The sequence below is a fragment of the Xenia sp. Carnegie-2017 genome, unplaced genomic scaffold, assembly GCF_021976095.1.
Source record: "Xenia sp. Carnegie-2017 unplaced genomic scaffold, XeniaSp_v1 HiC_scaffold_6, whole genome shotgun sequence".
NCBI classification, from domain to species: domain Eukaryota; kingdom Metazoa; phylum Cnidaria; class Anthozoa; order Malacalcyonacea; family Xeniidae; genus Xenia; species Xenia sp. Carnegie-2017.
Window position 1 is genome coordinate 7798993 of NW_025813526.1, and position 22831 is coordinate 7821823.

The 22831-nt window shown below is 34.3% G+C and overlaps 1 protein-coding gene and 2 long non-coding RNA genes across 5 annotated transcripts; all 3 read right to left on the bottom strand.

The window, feature by feature from the left end:
• Positions 1–1258: 1258 nt before the first annotated feature.
• LOC124457474 lies at positions 1259–7654 on the bottom strand. 2 transcript variants are annotated; one of them, XR_006952617.1, is made up of 2 exons: positions 7529–7654; positions 1259–1591 (listed from the first exon to the last, which is right to left on the bottom strand). It is a non-coding gene; the product is annotated as an uncharacterized LOC124457474 (long non-coding RNA). The 2 variants fall into 2 exon arrangements; XR_006952618.1 differs by lacking the exon at positions 1259–1591 and adding an exon at positions 3563–3741.
• Positions 7655–11723: 4069 nt separating this feature from the next.
• Positions 11724–18464, bottom strand: LOC124457473. 2 transcript variants are annotated; one of them, XR_006952616.1, is made up of 2 exons: positions 18387–18464; positions 11724–12056 (listed from the first exon to the last, which is right to left on the bottom strand). It is a non-coding gene; the product is annotated as an uncharacterized LOC124457473 (long non-coding RNA). The 2 variants fall into 2 exon arrangements; XR_006952615.1 differs by lacking the exon at positions 18387–18464 and adding an exon at positions 13390–13556.
• A 3047-nt stretch (positions 18465–21511) lies between these two features.
• On the bottom strand, positions 21512–22831 carry LOC124457051. The gene has a single exon (XM_047007343.1). It carries the CDS (start codon positions 22829–22831, stop codon positions 21512–21514), a length of 1320 nt encoding a protein of 439 aa, XP_046863299.1.

A 22831-nucleotide genomic window follows, 5' to 3' on the forward strand; every position in this document is an offset into this window, starting at 1 on the left:
TGTTGTCTTGCCTCGTAGACTTTGAGTTATCTTTGTGCTGGGATTTAATTCGTTTGTATTAGCTTTATGGTCAGTAAAATCGCAATGCAAACGCTTAGTCTTCGGCATTTAGTTTTCTTGTAGGGATAACCTATGTCTTATATCTGTCTCAGCTTTGATTGTTAGTATCTCTGGAACGTCTTCTCGTGTTGTATTGCTATTGCGATTGAATATTCTTATTTTGTTTTCTTGCTCCGTAGACTTGTGCTGAGATTTAATTCACTTGTATTTGGTGAGAATGTGTCTTGAATCTTTATATTCAATCATTAGCTTTATTTTCAGTAAAATCGCAATGCAAAGGCTTAGTCTTTGGCATTTACTTTTCTTGTTGAGATAACCTAGCTCTTATATCTGTCTCAGCTTTGATTGTTAGTATCTCTGGAATATCTTGTCATGTTGTAGTTGTATTGCTATTGCAATTCAATATTCTTATTTGTTTTCTTGCTTCGTAGACTTTGAGTTATCCTTGTGCTGGGATTTAATTCACTTGTATTTGGTGAGAATGTGTCTTGAATCTTTATATTCAATCATTAGCTTTATTTTCAGTAAAATCGCAATGCAAAGGCTTAGTCTTTGGCATTTACTTTTCTTGTTGAGATAACCTAGCTCTTATATCTGTCTCAGCTTTGATTGTTAGTATCTCTGGAATATCTTGTCATGTTGTAGTTGTATTGCTATTGCAATTCAATATTCTTATTTGTTTTCTTGCTTCGTAGACTTTGAGTTATCCTTGTGCTTGGATTTAATTCACTTGTATTTGGTGAGAATGTGTCTTGAATCTTTATATTCAATCATTAGCTTTATTTTCAGTAAAATCGCAATGCAAAGGCTTAGTCTTCGGCATTTAGTTTTCTTGTAGGGATAACCTATGTCTTATATCTGTCTCAGCTTTGATTGTTAGTATCTCTGGAACGTCTTCTCGTGTTGTATTGCTATTGCGATTCAATATTCTTATTTTGTTTTCTTGCTCCGTAGACTTGTCCTGAGATTTAATTCACTTGTATTTGGTGAGAATGTGTCTTGAATCTTTATATTCGATAATTATCTTTATTTTCAGTAAAATCGCAATGCAAAGGCTTAGTCTTTGGCATTTACTTTTCTTGTTGGGATAACCTAGCTCTTATATCTGTCTCAGCTTTGATTGTTAGTATCTCTGGAATATCTTGTCATGTTGTAGTTGTATTGCTAATTGGCTTCATTATTTTTATTTTGTTGTCTTGCTTCGTAGACTTTGAGTTATCCTTACGCTGGGATTTATATATCATTATATCCATATACAATTGAATACATGAAAAGGCTTTATAAGGCTTGTTTCGTCGGTACTACGTATTATTGATGGTTTTGTTTGGGTGCTTTGCGTTTTGTTGTTTTGTTTTGTAGGCTAATTTGGATTTCGTTATTGTTGGTCAATTTGGCTATATATATGTTCTTATATTCAAAGCGGTATATATCTATCTGTGAGCTTCCTGAAAGACTACTGCTTCATTTGTTGGTTCCTGGGACAAACTTTTATTTCCGATCTTGATGTTCAGTTTGCAAAATATTTTCAAACCTTGTTTGCCTGTATTTTACAGTATTTTCGTGCAAGACAGTACAATGTTAGTGTGTATATTCACACTTCACTGGACAGAAACTAAAGAACTCGAAACCGCACAGACTAAACATGCATGCGAATTTAAACAAGCTTGGTACAGTAAAGACAAAAGTTTTATACACTCCTATATATATATATATATATATATATGCAAGGTGTATATACAACGTACTCTCCGGCTATCACCACAGTGCAATGGTGACTCCTGCACTTGGGACACAGGACGTACGGTTATATATAACGAAAATAGTAATTATAAAAACCTAACAGGCAATGTCAAACATGCACTATTTTTGTCCTTTCTTCTGATAAGCTCTTCATCCTTCTGTAAAGCTTTTTCTATCTGCTAATTAAGACGAGCATGTTATCTACTTTGAGTTATCCTTGTGCTGGGATTCAATTCACTTGTATTTGGTGAGAATGTGTCTTGAATCTTTATATTCAATCATCTTTATGTTCAGTAAAATCGTAATGCAAAGGCTTAGTCTTTGGCATTTACTTTTCTTGTTGGGATAACGTAGCTCTTATATCTGTCTCAGCTTTGATTGTTAGTATCTCTGGAATATCTTGTCATGTTGTAGTTGTATTGTTAATTCGCTTCATTATTTTTTTGTCTTGCTTCGTAGACTTTGAGTTATCTTTGTGCTGGGATTTAATTCGTTTGTATTAACTTTATGGTCAGTAAAATCGCAATGAAACACTTAGTCTTTGGCATTTAGTTTTCTTGTAGGGATAACCTATGTCTTATATCTGTCTCAGCTTTGATTTTAGTATCTCTGGAACGTCTTCTCTTGCTGTATTGCTATTGCAATTCAATATTCCTATTTATTGTCTTGCCACGTAGACTTTGAGTTATCTTTGTGCTGGGATTTAATTCGTTTGAATTAGCTTTGTGGTCAGTAAAATCGCAATGCAAACGCTTAGTCTTCGGCATTTAGTTTTCTTGTAAAGATAACTTATGTCTTATATTTGTTTCAGCTTCGATTGTTAGTATCTCTGGAACGTCTTCTCGTGCTGTATTGCTATTGCGATTCAATATTCTTATTTTGTTTTCTTGCTTCGTAGGCTTTGAGTTATCCTTGTGCTGGGATTTAATTCACTTGTATTTGGTGAGAATGTGTCTTGAATCTTTATATTCAATCAATAGCTTTATGTTCAGTAAAATCGCAATGCAAAGGCTTAGTCTTTGGCATTTGCTTTTCTTGTTGGGATAACCTAGCTCTTATATCTGTCTCAGCTTTGATTGTTAGTATCTCTGGAACGTCTTCTCATGTTGTATTTCAATTGCGATTCATTATTCTTATTTTGTTGTCTTGCCTCGTAGACTTTGAGTTATCTTTGTGCTGGGATTTAATTCGTTTGTATTAGCTTTATGGTCAGGAAAATCGCAATACAAAGGCTTAGTCTTCGGCATTTAGTTTTCTTGTAGGGATAACCTATGTCTTATATCTGTCTCAGCTTTGATTGTTAGTATCTCTGGAACGTCTTCTCGTGCTGTATTGCTATTGCAATTCAATATTCTTATTTTGTTTTCTTGCTTCGTAGACTTTGAGTTATCCTTGTGCTGGGATTTAATTCACTTGTATTTGGTGAGAATGTGTCTTGAATCTTTATATTCAATCATCTTTATGTTCAGTAAAATCGCAATGCAAAGGCTTAGTCTTTGGCATTTACTTTTCTTGTTGGGATAACCTAGCTCTTATATCTGTCTCAGCTTTGATTGTTAGTATCTCTGGAATATCTTGTCATGTTGTAGTTGTATTGCTAATTCGCTTCATTATTTTTATTTTGTCTTGCTTCGTATACTTTGAGTTATCCTTACGCTGGGATTTATATATCATTATATCCATATACAATTGGGTACATGAAAAGGCTTTATAAGGCTTGTTTCGTCGGTTTTCTTTGGGTGCTTTGCGTTTTGTTGTTTTGTTTTGTAGGTTAATTTGGGTTTCGTTATTGTTGGTCAATTTGGCTATATATATGTTGTTATATTCATTGCGGTATATATCTATCTGTGACTTTCTTGTAAGACTACTGCTTCATTTGTTGGTTGCTGGGACAAACTTTTATTTCCGATCTGATGTTCAGTTTGCAAAATATTTTCAAACCTTGTTTGCCTGTATTTTACAGTATTTTCGTGCAAGACAGTACAATGTTAGTGTGTATATTTACACTTCACTGGACAGAAACTAGAGAACTGGAAACCGCACAAACTAAATATTCATGCGAATTTAAACAAGCTTGGTACAGTAAAGACAAAATTTTATACACTCCTATATATATATATGCAAGGTGTATATACAATGTGCTCTCCGGCTATCACCACAGTGCAATGGTGACTCCTGCACTTGGGACGCGGGACGTACAGTTACATATAACGAAAATAGTAATTATAAAAACCTAACAGGCAATGTCAAACATGCACTATTTTTGTGCTTTTTCTGATAAGCTCTTCATCCTTCTGTAAAGCTTTTTCTATCTGCTAATTAAGACGAGCATGTTATCTATAGCAGTTTAGCCAAAATTGTGAGGATTCCTTTCCAGCTTCAAGTTGTAAATAAAGCTCCAATATACAAAAGCAATTGTCCATGTTCCATTTTACTTTAATCCTTCGTTACGCTCTATGTGATGATTTACTTATTCTTGAATAATTAAAACCATTCTTCTATATAAAACATCGATAAGTCAATATTCGTTTCATTTCTTGATGATTCTCCTCGTGTCCTTTAGTTCCTATTCAGCTCTTCTATTTGTCCTCGCAGAGCACTATCCTCTTTATGTTGTTTGTTTCTTTGCCATTTAGTTTTCTTGTTTGGAAAACATATGTCTTATATGTTTCTCAGCTTTGATTGTTAGTATCTCTGGAACGTCTTCTCATGTTGTATTTCTATTGCGATTCATTATTCTTATTTTGTTGTCTTGCTTCGTAGACTTTGAGTTATCTTTGTGCTGGGATTTAATTCGTTTGTATTAGCTTTATGGTCAGTAAAATCGCAATGCAAACGCTTAGTCTTTGAGAGAAATGAAAACAGACTAAACATGCTTGCAATTTAAACAAGCTTGGTACAGTAAACACAAATTTTTTATACACTCTTATATATATATATATATATATATATATAAGCAAGGTGTATATACAACGTGCTCTCCTGGCTATCACCACAGTGCAATGTTGACTCCTGCAGTTGAGACACAGGACGTACGTTTATATAAAACGAAAATAGTAATTATAAAAACCTAACAGGCAATGTCAAACATGCACAAGTAAAATATGACTCCAGTCATTGAGTCAAATCATTTGATTTTTTTGTGTTTAGAGAACAATTCTAGACTTGGGAAACCAAAACCATAGAACTTGTTTAGAAACAAAACCAAATCCACTTTGCTCCCTCAATTACAATGAAATCCTAACATCATTCGCTGTGTCCAGATGCTCAATGGTGATTTATCACAGGCAATAGCCGCAATACATGTAAAACTGTTAAATTCTCATCTCGTTGCTAATTTGGAACTCAAGCAGCAGAGCTTTTTATTTATTTTCTTCCCATAAGGCCATGCATAACTACTTATAGATCGACAAAATCTCCTAGATTATTCTTAATGTGAAGATATGATTCCTGGCACGTCCACAAAAAACTAGGACAGTATAGCAGTGAGATATAAAACAAACTAACCACTTGCTTGTATTTCTATAACATAGGCATGGTAAAAATTTGCTTTCAATGCATTCATACAACTGTGTTTTGAAGATTTCTCACCGAACATTTTGACTTTTTCAATGTTTATTTATTATCGTTTCGTCCCCTGGACACAAAGGCCCTGCAAAGGGTAATGGTCATGCCAATGTTTTACCATATCTGCCTTTATCTGGATTGTCTACCTTTCATCACAAGTATAATGACAAAATTTTAAAAGAGCTACAACAAACTACAAAAATAAAACAACGGATTAACTACAAATACATGTTATGTATTGAGAAATTTGCGCCAAGAAAAACTTCACACATATGGTAAAATATTGTTTTAACTATTTTCTGTTGTTGACGCTGAAAGATGTATCACCAAACCAACATTAAGGAAAATATGTTTAATCACGAAATGCCGTTCTGTAGAATATTCAAGGATCAATAAGGCTGAATACAATGAAGTTTTGAAGTGTAATATTATATGTTGATAAATTACATCTAGACTGTATATAAATTGATAGAATACATCTTCCATTTACGAAAATTTAGCACGAGCCAAACGTTGATGACATCTGCTGTTAACAATATTAATCAATAAAATTGTGCAAGTGATTATACATCATCCATATTTTACTGTGCTTTAATCTATTGGAAAACTATTGTGAGTCATTGTTGGACTCACGAACCCTCAGAATAAAAACTCTTGGTTGTACTCAGACAGAGGAGATAAGTTTTGCTCATACTTATTGATATTATTATTAAGACACTTATCTACTTTAACATTTACACCTTGATTAATAAATTGTTTGAGAAATATAACTGGTTCACACTATCTTTGTTGCGTGTGGAAATAGAACCAAAATTAATAGTTATTCTTTCGGGACCGACAAATATGGAAACTATCCTAGAAGGAACCAACAAATAAAAGTTGACAGTTTTTTCTTTCGCTGGTGGAACAAAATACATAAAGACAAAGACGACAGCTGCGAATGAAACGGTGATGATTAGAGTGGTGGTAACAGTGGTAATAACAATAACGGCAACAGAGGTGATGAGTTTGTAGTTGAGAGTGATATCGTTGAATGTGGGTGAAGGCTATTTCAGATATGGTAGAGCACCTTGTGCCCAGGCCCTTCTTTTCCTGACATGCACGTGAGTAAATGATATTCTCAAATCTTTTGATTGAATCTTGTTCAGAAAAGCTAACTTCTCGCTTATTTTTCAATACAAACACCATGAGCTTTGTTATAAAGAAGAATAACGCTTCAAAAGTATGTACTTTGCTTTGGATCCGGTGTTAAATATTGTAAATATAAATACATATATTATATAAATATCTAAATTATATCACGTATAATTTCATCTATATTATATTGTATTAATATTTATTTATTTTACATTCTGTTTGTAACAGAACCTTGCTGAAATTTCAGCACGACAAACAGGCTGAAACTAAGCCCGGGTTGAAATTGCTCCATGTAATTGTCCTCTTAGCATCATAAAAAACTACTTGATGGCTTTTTCAAAATTGAGGAGACGGCTCATCTTCAGTCGTGTTTTCTGTAATCAAGGAATAGATAAAAAGCAAGCCTAAATGTGTGTTTCTTGATATCAAAATCAAACTTAAGCTTTAATAATCCATAGAAATCAAATATTTATCTTCTTCACATGTAATTCTTATATCTCTTTGACATTTACCAAACTGAAAGCAAACATGTGTTTATTAATTGACTTACTTACTGAAATATCTATTGTAACGGCCTTTCAGGATTTGCCACGTTCTTCCTTCAATGATCTAGAGAAATTTAGATCAGGCAAATTATATCAAAGTGCTGATCCCATTTTACGAAATAATCGTCAATGCATTACATTTTCTTTCGCCATTTTTTTTCCAAAAGTTGTTGCCGTACACTTTTCTTTAATGTTCTTTTATGTACGTTAACAACTTTTGATCTTCCTCCGCTGTGTAATTCCTTAAAAAAATGAAATAAATTTGACACCATTTATGATTGTAACAATTTGCCTAATAATTGAATATTTAAATAGTTACTTAACACCAAACAGTCGAGTGAACAAATGATCATTCAAAATGAATAAGTAACAAAACCATAGATGTATTGAAAAATGTGCATTGACTAGGTTTATTTTTTTGTTCCATGAAATCGTTAAAGTCTTCCCAAGGAAATAATACAATGTTTGTTGGTTCAAACCTTGTTTGCCTGTATTTTACAGTATTTTCGTGCAAGACAGTACAATGTTAGTGTGTATATTCACACTTCACTGGACAGAAACTAAAGAACTCGAAACCGCACAGACTAAACATGCATGCGAATTTAAACAAGCTTGGTACAGTAAAGACAAAAGTTTTTATACACTCCTATATATATATATATATATATATATGCAAGGTGTATATACAACGTACTCTCCCGGCTATCACCACAGTGCAATGGTGACTCCTGCACTTGGGACACAGGACGTACCGTTATATATAACGAAAATAGTAATTATAAAACCTAACAGGCAATGTCAAACATGCACTATTTTTGTCCTTTCTTCTGATAAGCTCTTCATCCTTCTGTAAAGCTTTTTCTATCTGCTAATTAAGACGAGCATGTTATCTATAGCAGTTTAGCCAAAATTGTGAGGATTCCTTTCCAGCTTCAAGTTGTAAATAAAGCTCCAATATACAAAAGCAATTGTCCATGTTCCATTGTACTTTAATCCTTCGTTACGCTCTATGTGATGATTTACTTATTTTGAATAATTAAAACCATTCTTGTATATAACACATCCATATGTCAATATTCTTTTCATTTCTTGATGATTCTCCTCGTGTCCTTTAGTTCCTATTCAGCTCTTCTATTCGTCCTCGACGAGCACTATCCTCTTTATGTCGTTTTTCTTTGCCATTTAGTTTTCTTGTTTGGAAAACATATGTCTTATATGTGTCTCTGTTTTTTGTTAGTATCTCTGGATTGTCTTCTCATGTTGTATTTCTATTGCGATTCATTATTCTTATTTTGTTGTCTTGCCTGGTAGACTTTGAGTTATCTTTGTGCTGGTATTTAATTCGTTTGTATTAGCTTTATGCTTCATGATTCTCCTCGTGTTCTTTAGTTCCTATTAAGCTCTTCTATTTTTCCTCAGAGCACTATCCTCTTTATGTCGTTTCTTTCTTTGCCATTTAGTTTTCTTGTTTGAAAACATATCTCTTATATCTGTCTTCTCATGTTGTATTTCTATTGCGATTCATTATTCTTATTTTGTTGTCTTGCCTCGTAGACTTTGAGTTATCTTTGTGCTGGGATTTAATTCGTTTGTATTAGCTTTATGGTCAGTAAAATCGCAATGCAAACGCTTAGTCTTCGGCATTTAGTTTTCTTGTAGGGATAACCTATGTCTTATATCTGTCTCAGCTTTGATTGTTAGTATCTCTGGAACGTCTTCTCGTGTTGTATTGCTATTGCGATTCAATATTCTTATTTTGTTTTCTTGCTCCGTAGACTTGTGCTGAGATTTAATTCACTTGTATTTGGTGAGAATGTGTCTTGAATCTTTATATTCAATCATTAGCTTTATTTTCAGTAAAATCGCAATGCAAAGGCTTAGTCTTTGGCATTTACTTTTCTTGTTGAGATAACCTAGCTCTTATATCTGTCTCAGCTTTGATTGTTAGTATCTCTGGAATATCTTGTCATGTTGTAGTTGTATTGCTATTGCGATTCAATATTCTTATTTGTTTTCTTGCTTCGTAGACTTTGAGTTATCCTTGTGCTGGGATTTAATTCACTTGTATTTGGTGAGAATGTGTCTTGAATCTTTATATTCAATCATTACCTTTATGTTCAGTAAAATCGCAATGCAAAGGCTTAGTCTTTGGCATTTACTTTTCTTGTTGGGATAACCTAGCTCTTATATCTGTCTCAGCTTTGATTGTTAGTATCTCTGGAATATCTTGTCATGTTGTAGTTGTATTGCTAATTCGCTTCATTATTTTTATTTTGTTGTCTTGCTTCGTAGACTTTGAGTTATCCTTACGCTGGGATTTATATATCATTATATCCATATACAATTGAATACATGAAAAGGCTTTATAAGGCTTGTTTCGTCGGTACTACGTATTATTGATGGTTTTGTTTGGGTGCTTTGCGTTTTGTTGTTTTGTTTTGTAGGCTAATTTGGTTTCGTTATTGTTGGTCAATTTGGCTATATATATGTTCTTATATTCAAAGCGGTATATATCTATCTGTGACCTTCCTGAAAGACTACTGCTTCATTTGTTGGTTGCTGGGACAAACTTTTATTTCCGATCTTGATGTTCAGTTTGCAAAATATTTTCAAACCTTGTTTGCCTGTATTTTACAGTATTTTCGTGCAAGACAGTACAATGTTAGTGTGTATATTCACACTTCACTGGACAGAAACTAAAGAACTCGAAACCGCACAGACTAAACATGCATGCGAATTTAAACAAGCTTGGTACAGTAAAGACAAAGTTTTATACACTCCTATATATATATATATATATATATATGCAAGGTGTATATACAACGTACTCTCCGGCTATCACCACAGTGCAATGGTGACTCCTGCACTTGGGACACAGGACGTACCGTTATATATAACGAAAATAGTAATTATAAAACCTAACAGGCAATGTCAAACATGCACTATTTTTGTGCTTTTTTCTGATAAGCTCTTCATCCTTCTGTAAAGCTTTTTCTATCTGCTAATTAAGACGAGCATGTTATCTATAGCAGTTTAGCCAAAATTGTGAGGATTCCTTTCCAGCTTCAAGTTGTAAATAAAGCTGCAATATACAAAAGCAATTGTCCATGTTCCATTGTACTTTAATCCTTCGTTACGCTCTATGTGATGATTTACTTATTCTTGAATAATTAAAACCATTCTTGTATATAACACATCCATATGTCAATATTCTTTTCATTTCTTGATGATTCTCCTCGTGTCCTTTAGTTCCTATTCAGCTCTTCTATTTGTCCTCAGAGCACTATCCTCTTTATGTCGTTTTTTCTTGCCATTTAGTTTTCTTGTTTGGAAAACATATGTCTTATATGTGTCTCTGTTTTTTGTTAGTATCTCTGGATTGTCTTCTCATGTTGTATTTCTATTGCGATTCATTATTCTTATTTTGTTGTCTTGCCTCGTAGACTTTGAGTTATCTTTGTTCTGGTATTTAATTCGTTTGTATTAGCTTTATGCTTCATGATTCTCCTCGTGTCCTTTAGTTCCTATTAAGCTCTTCTATTTTTCCTCAGAGCACTATCCTCTTTATGTCGTTTCTTTCTTTGCCATTTAGTTTTCTTGTTTGGATAACATATCTCTTATATCCGTCTTCTCATGTTGTATTTCTATTGCGATTCATTATTCTTATTTTGTTGTCTTGCCTCGTAGACTTTGAGTTATCTTTGTGCTGGGATTTAATTCGTTTGTATTAGCTTTATGGTCAGTAAAATCGCAATGCAAATGCTTAGTCTTCGGCATTTAGTTTTCTTGTAGGGATAACCTATGCCTTATATCTGTCTCAGCTTTGATTGTTAGTATCTCTGGAACGTCTTCTCGTGTTGTATTGCTATTGCGATTCAATATTCTTATTTTGTTTTCTTGCTCCGTAGACTTGTGCTGAGATTTAATTCACTTGTATTTGGTGAAAATGTGTCTTGAATCTTTATATTCAATCATTAGCTTTATTTTCAGTAAAATCGCAATGCAAAGGCTTAGTCTTTGGCATTTACTTTTCTTGTTGAGATAACCTAGCTCTTATATCTGTCTCAGCTTTGATTGTTAGTATCTCTGGAATATCTTGTCATGTTGTAGTTGTATTGCTATTGCAATTCAATATTCTTATTTGTTTTCTTGCTTCGTAGACTTTGAGTTATCCTTGTGCTGGGATTTAATTCACTTGTATTTGGTGAGAATGTGTCTTGAATCTTTATATTCAATCATCTTTATGTTCAGTAAAATCGCAATGCAAAGGCTTAGTCTTTGGCATTTACTTTTCTTGTTGGGATAACCTATGTCTTATATCTGTCTCAGCTTTGATTGTTAGTATCTCTGGAATATCTTGTCATGTTGTAGTTGTATTGCTATTGCGATTCAATATTCTTATTTGTTTTCTTGCTTCGTAGACTTTGAGTTATCCTTGTGCTGGGATTTAATTCACTTGTATTTGGTGAGAATGTGTCTTGAATCTTTATATTCAATCATCTTTATGTTCAGTAAAATCGCAATGCAAAGGCTTAGTCTTTGGCATTTACTTTTCTTGTTGGGATAACCTAGCTCTTATATCTGTCTCAGCTTTGATTGTTAGTATCTCTGGAATATCTTGTCATGTTGTAGTTGTATTGCTAATTCGTTTCATTATTTTTATTTTGTTGTCTTGCTTCGTAGACTTTGAGTTATCCTTACGCTGGGATTTATATATCATTATATCCATATACAATTGAATACATGAAAAGGCTTTATAAGGCTTGTTTCGTCGGTACTACGTATTATTGATGGTTTTGTTTGGGTGCTTTGCGTTTTGTTGTTTTGTTTTGTAGGCTAATTTGGATTTCGTTATTGTTGGTCAATTTGGCTATATATATGTTCTTATATTCAAAGCGGTATATATCTATCTGTGACCTTCCTGAAAGACTACTGCTTCATTTGTTGGTTCCTGGGACAAACTTTTATTTCCGATCTTGATGTTCAGTTTGCAAAATATTTTCAAACCTTGTTTGCCTGTATTTTACAGAATGTTAGTGTGTATATTCACACTTCACTGGACAGAAACTAAACAACTCGAAACTGCACAGACTAAACATGCATGCAAATTTAAACAAGCTTGGTACAGTAAAGACAAAAGTTTTTATACACTCCTATATATATATATATATATATATGCAAGGTGTATATACAACGTACTCTCCCGGCTATCACCACAGTGCAATGGTGACTCCTGCACTTGGGACACAGGACGTACGGTTATATATAACGAAAATAGTAATTATAAAAACCTAACAGGCAATGTCAAACATGCACTATTTTTGTCCTTTCTTCTGATAAGCTCTTCATCCTTCTGTAAAGCTTTTTCTATCTGCTAATTAAGACGAGCATGTTATCTATAGCAGTTTAGCCAAAATTGTGAGGATTCCTTTCCAGCTTCAAGTTGTAAATAAAGCTCCAATATACAAAAGCAATTGTCCATGTTCCATTGTACTTTAATCCTTCGTTACGCTCTATGTGATGATTTACTTATTCTTGAATAATTAAAACCATTCTTGTATATAACACATCCATATGTCAATATTCTTTTCATTTCTTGATGATTCTCCTCGTGTCCTTTAGTTTCTATTACGCTCTTCTAATTTTTCCTCGCAGAGCACTATCCTCTTTATGTCGTTTCTTTCTTTGCCATATAGTTTTCTTGTTTGGAAAACATATCTCTTATATCTGTCTTCTCATGTTGTATTTCTATTGCGATTCATTATTCTTATTTTGTTGTCTTGCCTTGTAGACTTTGAGTTATCTTTGTGCTGGGATTTAATTCGTTTGTATTAGCTTTATGGTCAGTAAAATCGCAATGCAAACGCTTAGTCTTCGGCATTTAGTTTTCTTGTAGGGATAACCTATGTCTTATATCTGTCTCAGCTTTGATTGTTAGTATCTCTGGAATATCTTGTCATGTTGTAGTTGTATTGCTAATTCCTTCATTATTTTATTTTGTTGTCTTGCTTCGTAGACTTTGAGTTATTCTTACGCTGGGATTTATATATCATTATATCCATATACAATTGAATACATGAAAAGGCTTTATAAGGCTTGTTTCGTCGGTACTACGTATTATTGATGGTTTTGTTTGGGTGCTTTGCGTTTTGTTGTTTTGTTTTGTAGGCTAATTTGGGTTTCATTATTGTTGGTCAATTTGGCTATATATATATTCTTATATTCAAAGCGGTATATATCTATCTGTGACCTTCCTGAAAGACTACTGCTTCATTTGTTGGTTGCTGGGACAAACTTTTATTTCCGATCTTGATGTTCAGTTTGCAAAATATTTTCAAACCTTGTTTGCCTGTATTTTACAGTATTTTCGTGCAAGACAGCACAATGTTAGTGTGTATATTTCCACTTCACTGGACAGAAACTAAAGAACTCGAAACCGCACAGACTTAACATGCATGCGAATTTAAACAAGCTTGGTACAGTAAAGACAAAAGTTTTTATACACTCCTATATATATATATATATATATATATATGGAGGTATAAATACTTTCTTCTAAACCCAACACCTCTTTATACATCCACCACGAAAGCAACCATCCTCCAAGCATTACAAAGAACATACCGATACCATTAACAAACGCCTTTCATCCTTATCATCCGACAGAGCATCATTCGACCAACAATCCCTCCATACCAAAAAGCGCTTGACGAAAATGGATATCATTACGCTGAAATATGACCCAACGCTACTACGAAACGGAAAACAGACTTAAATAACATACTCTGGTACAACCCACCATACAGCAAGAACGTCAGCACAAACATCGGCTACAAATTCATTTCACTAATTGACAAAGCACTTTCCATAGACCACAAACTCAGAAAACTATTTAACCGCAACACAATTAAATTAAGTTACAGCTGCATGAACAATATGGAACATATTATGCTCCATAACAAACGCATATTAGAGAGAACCTGACAATACTAACACCATCAATGACAAAATACACAAACAAAACATGCAACTGCCGTCAAAACAAAACTGCTTACTTAACGAGCTGCCACAATCATCTCAGTCCCAGCAACTGTTAAACGTTTAGACAATAACACAACTGAGACCACCATCGGACTTACAGAAACGAATTTAAGAGTCGACACAGAAACCATACTGCCTCTTTTCGCCACAAAAACTAAGAAAACTCCACCGAACTCAGCAAACACATATGGACACTAAAGGAACAACAACATCGCTCACATATCTCATGGAACATCATTACTCACAGCAAACCGTACAACAGCGCCAACAAAGATGCAACCTATATGAAGAAAACTCTTCATCACCTACCAACCACAACTATCATCACTCAACAAACGTAACGAACTTATCTCCTCTTGTCGCCATAGACACCACTTTATGTAATTTGTAATCATTACACTCAATATATTATGTAATTCTATCTCAATTTTTAACCTAACTTCCTCTTGTATATATATCTAGCACATGCTTTGTATTCATTTAATATTATCCCCTGAAGAGTGAGAAATCACGAAACAGGCTTGTCGGGATGAAATTGTAGTTTTTGTGTATTTTCTTTTTCTCATCAATATTTACGCTCTGCTCTTAACAACTCGATATAGTTTCTCACATATACAAAAGCAATTGTCCATGTTCCATTGTACTTTAATCCTTCGTTACGCTCTATGTGATGATTTACTTATTCTTGAATAATTAAAACCATTCTTGTATATAACACATCCATATGTCAATATTCTTTTCATTTCTTGATGATTCTCCTCGTGTCCTTTAGTTCCTATTCAGCTCTTCTATTTGTCCTCGCAGAGCACTATCCTCTTTATGTCGTTTGTTTCTTTGCCATTTAGTTTTCGTGTTTGGAAAACCTATGTCTTATATCTGTCTCAGGTTTGATTGTTAGTGTCTCTGGAACGCCTTCTCGTGTTGTATTCCTATTGCGATTCAATATTCTTATTTTGTTTTCTTGCTCTGTAGACTTGTGCTGAGATTTAATTCACTTGTATTTGGTGAGAATGTGTCTTGAATCTTTATATTCAATCATTAGCTTTATTTTCAGTAAAATCGCAATGCAAATGCTTAGTCTTTGGCATTTACTTTTCTTGTTGGGATAACCTAGCTCTTATATCTGTCTCAGCTTTGATTGTTAGTATCTCTGGAATATCTTGTCAAGTTGTAGTTGTATTGCTAATTCGCTTCATTATTTTTATTTTCGTACACTTTGAGTTATCCTTACGATGGGATTTATATATCATTATATCCATATACAATTGAATACATGAAAAGGCTTTATAAGGCTTGTTTCGTCGGTACTACGTATTATTGATGGTTTTGTTTGGGTGCTTTGCGTTTTGTTGTTTTGTTTTGTAGGCTAATTTGGGTTTCGTTATTGTTGGTCAATTTGGCTATATATATGTTCTTATATTCAAAGCGGTATATATCTATCTGTGACCTTCCTGAAAGACTACTGCTTCATTTGTTGGTTGCTGGGACAAACTTTTATTTCCGATCTTGATGTTCAGTTTGCAAAATATTTTCAAACCTTGTTTGCCTGTATTTTACAGTATTTTCGTGCAAGACAGTACAATGTTAGTGTGTATATTTACACTTCACTGGACAGAAACTAAAGAACTCGAAACCGCACAGACTAAACATACATGCGAATTTAAACAAACTTGGTACAGTAAAGACAAAATTTTTTATACACTCCTATATATATATATATATATATATATACAAAGTGTATATACAATGTGCCCTCCCGGCTATCACCGCTTTAAAACGGTGACTCCTGCACTTGGGACACAGGACGTACGGTTATATATAACGAAAATAGTAATTATAAAAACCTAACAGGCAATGTCAAACATGCACTATTTTTGTGCTTTCTTCTGATAAGCTCTTCATCCTTCTGTAAAGCTTTTTCTATCTGCTAATTAAGACGAGCATGTTATCTATAGCAGTTTAGCCAAAATTGTGAGGATTCCTTTCCAGCTTCAAGTTGTAAATAAAGCTCCAATATACAAAAGCAATTGTCCATGTTCCATTGTACTTTAATCCTTCGTTACGCTCTATGTGATGATTTACTTATTCTTGAATAATTAAAACCATTCTTGTATATAACACATCCATATGTCAATATTCTTTTCATTTCTTGATGATTCTCCTCGTGTCCTTTAGTTCCTATTACGCTCTTCTAATTTTTCCTCGCAGAGCACTATCCTCTTTATGTCGTTTCTTTCTTTGCCATATAGTTTTCTTGTTTGGAAAACATATCTCTTATATCTGTCTTCTCATGTTGTATTTCTATTGCGATTCATTATTCTTATTTTGTTGTCTTGCCTTGTAGACTTTGAGTTATCTTTGTGCTGGGATTTAATTCGTTTGTATTAGCTTTATGGTCAGTAAAATCGCAATGCAAACGATTAGTCTTCAGCATTTAGTTTTCTTGTAGGGATAACCTATGTCTTATATCTGTCTCAGCTTTGATTGTTAGTATCTCTGGAACGTCTTCTCGTGTTGTATTGCTATTGCGATTCAATATTTTTATTTTGTTTTCTTGCTCCGTAGACTTGTGCTGAGATTTAATTCACTTGTATTTGGTGAGAATGTGTCTTGAATCTTTATATTCGATAATTATCTTTATTTTCAGTAAAATCGCAATGCAAAGGCTTAGTCTTTGGCATTTACTTTTCTTGTTGGGATAACGTAGCTCTTATATCTGTCTCAGCTTTGATTGTTAGTATCTCTGGAATATCTTGTCATGTTGTAGTTGTATTGTTAATTCGCTTCATTATTTTTTTTTGTCTTGCTTCGTAGACTTTGAGTTATCTTTGTGCTGGGATTTAATTCGTTTGTATTAACTTTATGGTCAGTAAAATCGCAATGAAACACTTAGTCTTTGGCATTTAGTTTTCTTGTAGGGATAACCTATGTCTTATATCTGTCTCAGCTTTGATTTTTAGTATCTCTGGAACGTCTTCTCTTGCTGTATTGCTATTGCAATTCAATATTCCTATTTTGTTGTCTTGCCACGTAGACTTTGAGTTATCTTTGTGCTGGGATTTAATTCGTTTGAATTAGCTTTGTGGTCAGTAAAATCGCAATGCAAACGCTTAGTCTTCGGCATTTAGTTTTCTTGTAAAGATAACCTATGTCTTATATTTGTTTCAGCTTCGATTGTTAGTATCTCTGGAACGTCTTCTCGTGCTGTATTGCTATTGCGATTTAATATTCTTATTTTGTTTTCTTGCTTCGTAGGCTTTGAGTTATCCTTGTGCTTGGATTTAATTCACTTGTATTTGGTGAGAATGTGTCTTGAATCTTTATATTCAATCAATAGCTTTATGTTCAGTAAAATCGCAATGCAAAGGCTTAGTCTTTGGCATTTGCTTTTCTTGTTGGGATAACCTAGCTCTTATATCTGTCTCAGCTTTGATTGTTAGTATCTCTGGAACGTCTTCTCATGTTGTATTTCAATTGCGATTCATTATTCTTATTTTGTTGTCTTGCCTCGTAGACTTTGAGTTATCTTTGTGCTGGGATTTAATTCGTTTGTATTAGCTTTATGGTCAGGAAAATCGCAATACAAAGGCTTAGTCTTCGGCATTTAGTTTTCTTGTAGGGATAACCTATGTCTTATATCTGTCTCAGCTTTGATTGTTAGTATCTCTGGAACGTCTTCTCGTGCTGTATTGCTATTGCAATTCAATATTCTTATTTTGTTTTCTTGCTTCGTAGACTTTGAGTTATCCTTGTGCTGGGATTTAATTCACTTGTATTTGGTGAGAATGTGTCTTGAATCTTTATATTCAATCATCTTTATGTTCAGTAAAATCGCAATGCAAAGGCTTAGTCTTTGGCATTTACTTTTCTTGTTGGGATAACCTAGCTCTTATATCTGTCTCAGCTTTGATTGTTAGTATCTCTGGAATATCTTGTCATGTTGTAGTTGTATTGCTAATTCGCTTCATTATTTTTATTTTGTCTTGCTTCGTATACTTTGAGTTATCCTTACGCTGGGATTTATATATCATTATATCCATATACAATTGGGTACATGAAAAGGCTTTATAAGGCTTGTTTCGTCGGTTTTGTTTGGGTGCTTTGCGTTTTGTTTTGTTTTGTAGGCTAATTTGGGTTTCGTTATTGTTGGTCAATTTGGCTATATATATGTTCTTATATTCAAAGCGGTATATATCTATCTGTGACCTTCCTGAAAGACTACTGCTTCATTTGTTGGTTGCTGGGACAAACTTTTATTTCCGATCTTGATGTTCAGTTTGCAAAATATTTTCAAACCTTGTTTGCCTGTATTTTACAGTATTTTCGTGCAAGACAGTACAATGTTAGTGTGTATATTTACACTTCACTGGACAGAAACTAAAGAACTCGAAACCGCACAGACTAAACATACATGCAATTTAAACAAGCTTGGTACAGTAAAGACAAAATTTTTATACACTCCTATATATATATATATATATATATATACAAAGTGTATATACAATGTGCCCTCCCGGCTATCACCGCTTTAAAACGGTGACTCCTGCACTTGGGACACAGGACGTACGGTTATATATAACGAAAATAGTAATTATAAAAACCTAACAGGCAATGTCAAACATGCACTATTTTTGTCCTTTCTTCTGATAAGCACTTCATCCTTCTGTAAAGCTTTTTCTATCTGCTAATTAAGACGAGCATGTTATCTATAGCAGTTTAGCCAAAATTGTGAGGATTCCTTTCCAGCTTCAAGTTGTAAATAAAGCTCCAATATACAAAAGCAATTGTCCATGTTCCATTGTACTTTAATCCTTCGTTACGCTCTATGTGATGATTTACTTATTTTTGAATAATTAAAACCATTCTTGTATATAACACATCCATATGTCAATATTCTTTTCATTTCTTCATGATTCTCGTGTCCTTTAGTTCCTATTAAGCTCTTCTATTTTTCCTCGAAGAGCACTATCCTCTTTATGTCGTTTCTTTCTTTGCCATTTAGTTTTCTTGTTTGGAAAACATATCTCTTATATCTGTCTTCTCATGTTGTATTTCTATTGCGATTCATTATTCTTATTTTGTTGTCTTGCCTCGTAGACTTTGAGTTATCTTTGTGCTGGGATTTAATTCGTTTGTATTAGCTTTATGGTCAGTAAAATCGCAATGCAAACGCTTAGTCTTCGGCATTTAGTTTTCTTGTAGGGATAACCTATGTCTTATATCTGTCTCAGCTTTGATTGTTAGTATCTCTGGAATATCTTGTCATGTTGTAGTTGTATTGCTAATTCGCTTCATTATTTTTATTTTGTCTTGCTTCGTATACTTTGAGTTATCCTTACGCTGGGATTTATATATCATTATATCCATATACAATTGGGTACATGAAAAGGCTTTATAAGGCTTGTTTCGTCGGTTTTGTTTGGGTGCTTTGCGTTTTGTTTTGTTTTGTAGGCTAATTTGGGTTTCGTTATTGTTGGTCAATTTGGCTATATATATGTTCTTATATTCAAAGCGGTATATATCTATCTGTGACCTTCCTGAAAGACTACTGCTTCATTTGTTGGTTGCTGGGACAAACTTTTATTTCCGATCTTGATGTTCAGTTTGCAAAATATTTTCAAACCTTGTTTGCCTGTATTTTACAGTATTTTCGTGCAAGACAGCACAATGTTAGTGTGTATATTTACACTTCACTGGACAGAAACTAAAGAACTCGAAACCGCACAGACTTAACATGCATGCGAATTTAAACAAGCTTGGTACAGTAAAGACAAAAGTTTTATACACTCCTATATATATATATATATATATGCAAGGTGTATATACAACGTACTCTCCGGCTATCACCACAGTGCAATGGTTACTCCTGCACTTGGGACACAGGACGTACAGTTATATATAACGAAAATAGTAATTATAAAACCTAACAGGCAATGTCAAACATGCACTATTTTGTCCTTTCTTCTGATAAGCTCTTCATCCTTCTGTAAAGCTTTTTCTATCTGCTAATTAAGACGAGCATGTTATCTATAGCAGTTTAGCCAAAATTGTGAGGATTCCTTTCCAGCTTCAAGTTATAAATAAAGCTCCAATATACAAAAGCAATTGTCCATTTTCCATTGTACTTTAATCCTTCCTTACGCTCTATGTGATGATTTACTTATTCTTGAATAATTAAAACCATTCTTGTATATAACACATCCATATGTCAATATTCTTTTCATTTCTTGATGATTCTCCTCGTGTCCTTTAGTTCCTATTCAGCTCTTCTATTTGTCCTCGCAGAGCATTATCCTCTTTATGTCGTTTTTTTCTTTGCCATTTAGTTTTCTTGTTTGGAAAACATATGTCTTATTTAAAATCGTGGCCAGAGATTTGCCAGGCGGAAAGCGAATTTTCAATATGAACATAATAGCCCAACATAATACTTTTAAGAAAGCCATCACAATAATCAAATAGAGAAGGATTTATTAATTACGTTTCGTCTTTAACTTAAGACATCTTCAGATTAATTGTATTAATATATATACACGAGGTTTTAAATACAAGCATATAGTATGGGGTGTTAAATTACATGTGAGAGGAGTAGGAAATTTAGATGGTGGAATAAGTGAGGATGGCGGTATATTAAAGAAGGTGAAGGGGGATTGAGTTGCCTTGGGTGTTAAGAGAGGGTTTAAGTTTGGATATAAGAAGGCTTTCATGAATCATAAGGTCATAATTGTCGGAGGAGGAAGAGAATTGAGAAATCATTAAAATCGGCAAGGTGAGATGTATTTCTTATATGAGAAAGAACTGCAGATGGTGGTGGACATAAGGAAGGCTTCCCTGTTAAGGGAGAGATTCCCAAGTGTTCTGATATTCTGGTGTGTAAATGACGCGTGGTTTGACCCACATACGATGCAGAGCAGCATCGACACTTAAATGAGTATACAACACCAGATCTCAGGAGCTTGGGAACCCTATCCTTAAAAGGAAAGAAAGAGGAGAGACGCCTGGAAGAACGAAAAAACAAAGCGAACGTTGATATGAGGAAAGGCAGCATTGCAGAGTCGAGTGATTTGAGTGCGAATCTGAAGACAGTGTAGGCCAGTGAAAGGGAGACAGAAGTACATGATTTTCTTAGGAGCAGTGTGAATAAGATCTTTGGGTTCAAATGTATTGTTGAGGAAGCGGCGAACATGATTGTCAAATATGTATGAAGGGAAGTTGTTTAAGGTGAACAATTTTCTAACGACTTCTAGTTCGGTATGAAAGTGCTCATAGCTGGAGCAGAGGTTGAAAATTCTGTGAAGTAAAGAGGAGATCAAGGAGCGTTTGTATTGAATGGGAATGAAACTATGGAAATTGGTGAAGAGACCAGTGAAAGTGGGTTTACGATACACGGAGGTGGAAAACTTGCCGTTTGAGCGAGTTATTTTTTAAGTCAAGAAAGGGGAGCGTGTTGTCTTTTTCCAGTTCAGATGTAAAGGAGATGTTAGGATGTTGGTGGTTGAGATAGGTAAGGAAAAGAGGTATGTGATCCAATGATCGGAAGAGTAGAAAGCAATCATCAACGTAACGTTGGTAAAGAAGGGGGGTTTGAAGGTGGAGGGACAATTGTGAAGCCATGAATTTTCATTGAAGGCCATAAATATGTTCGCAAATAGTGGGCCTAGGGGGCTGCCCATAGCCACACCATCAATCTGTTGATAAACTTGGCCGTTAAAGAAGAAATGACAGTTTTTGACGGAGAGGGAGAGAAGTTGAGTGAATTGTGAACGGTCAAGGCCTTGAAAGGACGTGTTATTGGAGAAGATGTGATTAGTTATTATGGCGATTGTTTCATCCACTGGGATGTTGGTGAACAATGATTTAACATCAAAGCTCGCCATCACAACGTTATTGGCGTTAATGTCACTTTGTAAAAGATCTTGGACAAAAGAGAAAGAGTCCTTGATAACATGGGAGTTGGCGGAGATTGGTGTAATGAGAGGAATAAAGAATTTCGCTAGCTTGTAGGAGTAGTGGTCAATACTAGATAAGATTGGTCTTAGAGGTATGGAGGATTTATGAATTTTAGGGAGTCCATAAAGTATGCCGATACGTGTACCTGTGGGATAAAGTTCGTTGTATGTTTTTTGATTTATGCATTTTTCTGCCTTTAGTTTTCTCAGCAACGTCTTTACTTGATTCTCGCGTTTCAGTGTAATTTTGATGGCATCATCATTTAGAAGTTCGAATTTCGATGTGTCCGTTAGAATTTCCATCATCTTTTTGTGGTAGTCGTTTTTATTCAGAATAACAACTCCGTTGCCTTTATCCGGTTTCAGGATGACAATGCTGTTGTCATTTCTCAGATCATTTAACGCGTTTAGTTCATTCTCCGTGTATAAGGCATTCGGTCGGCTGTAACTGCGAAAACCCGAGTGAGCTATGTCCTTTAGTTTAGCTTTAATTGAGTCAGGGAAAAAGCCAGAGGGTGTGTGGACGGGTTCTTGTTGAAGGCGATTGTAAAATTTCTCAAATGGTGTGAGGAAAGTGCACGAGTTTAGTTTGGCAGGTGGAACAGCAAAGTTGAGGCCCTTCGAAAGGATTTCTTTTTCTTTTTGGGTGATGAAACGATTTGAGAAATTGAAAACCACGTCGTCAGGGTTGATTGGGTTTGTGTTAATCTGTCCAGTGCTAAGGCGAAATATCTTGCGGTCTTGGGTGCGTTGTTGATGGCTTAGTTTTTTTAGAGTTCTCACGATCAGAAACAT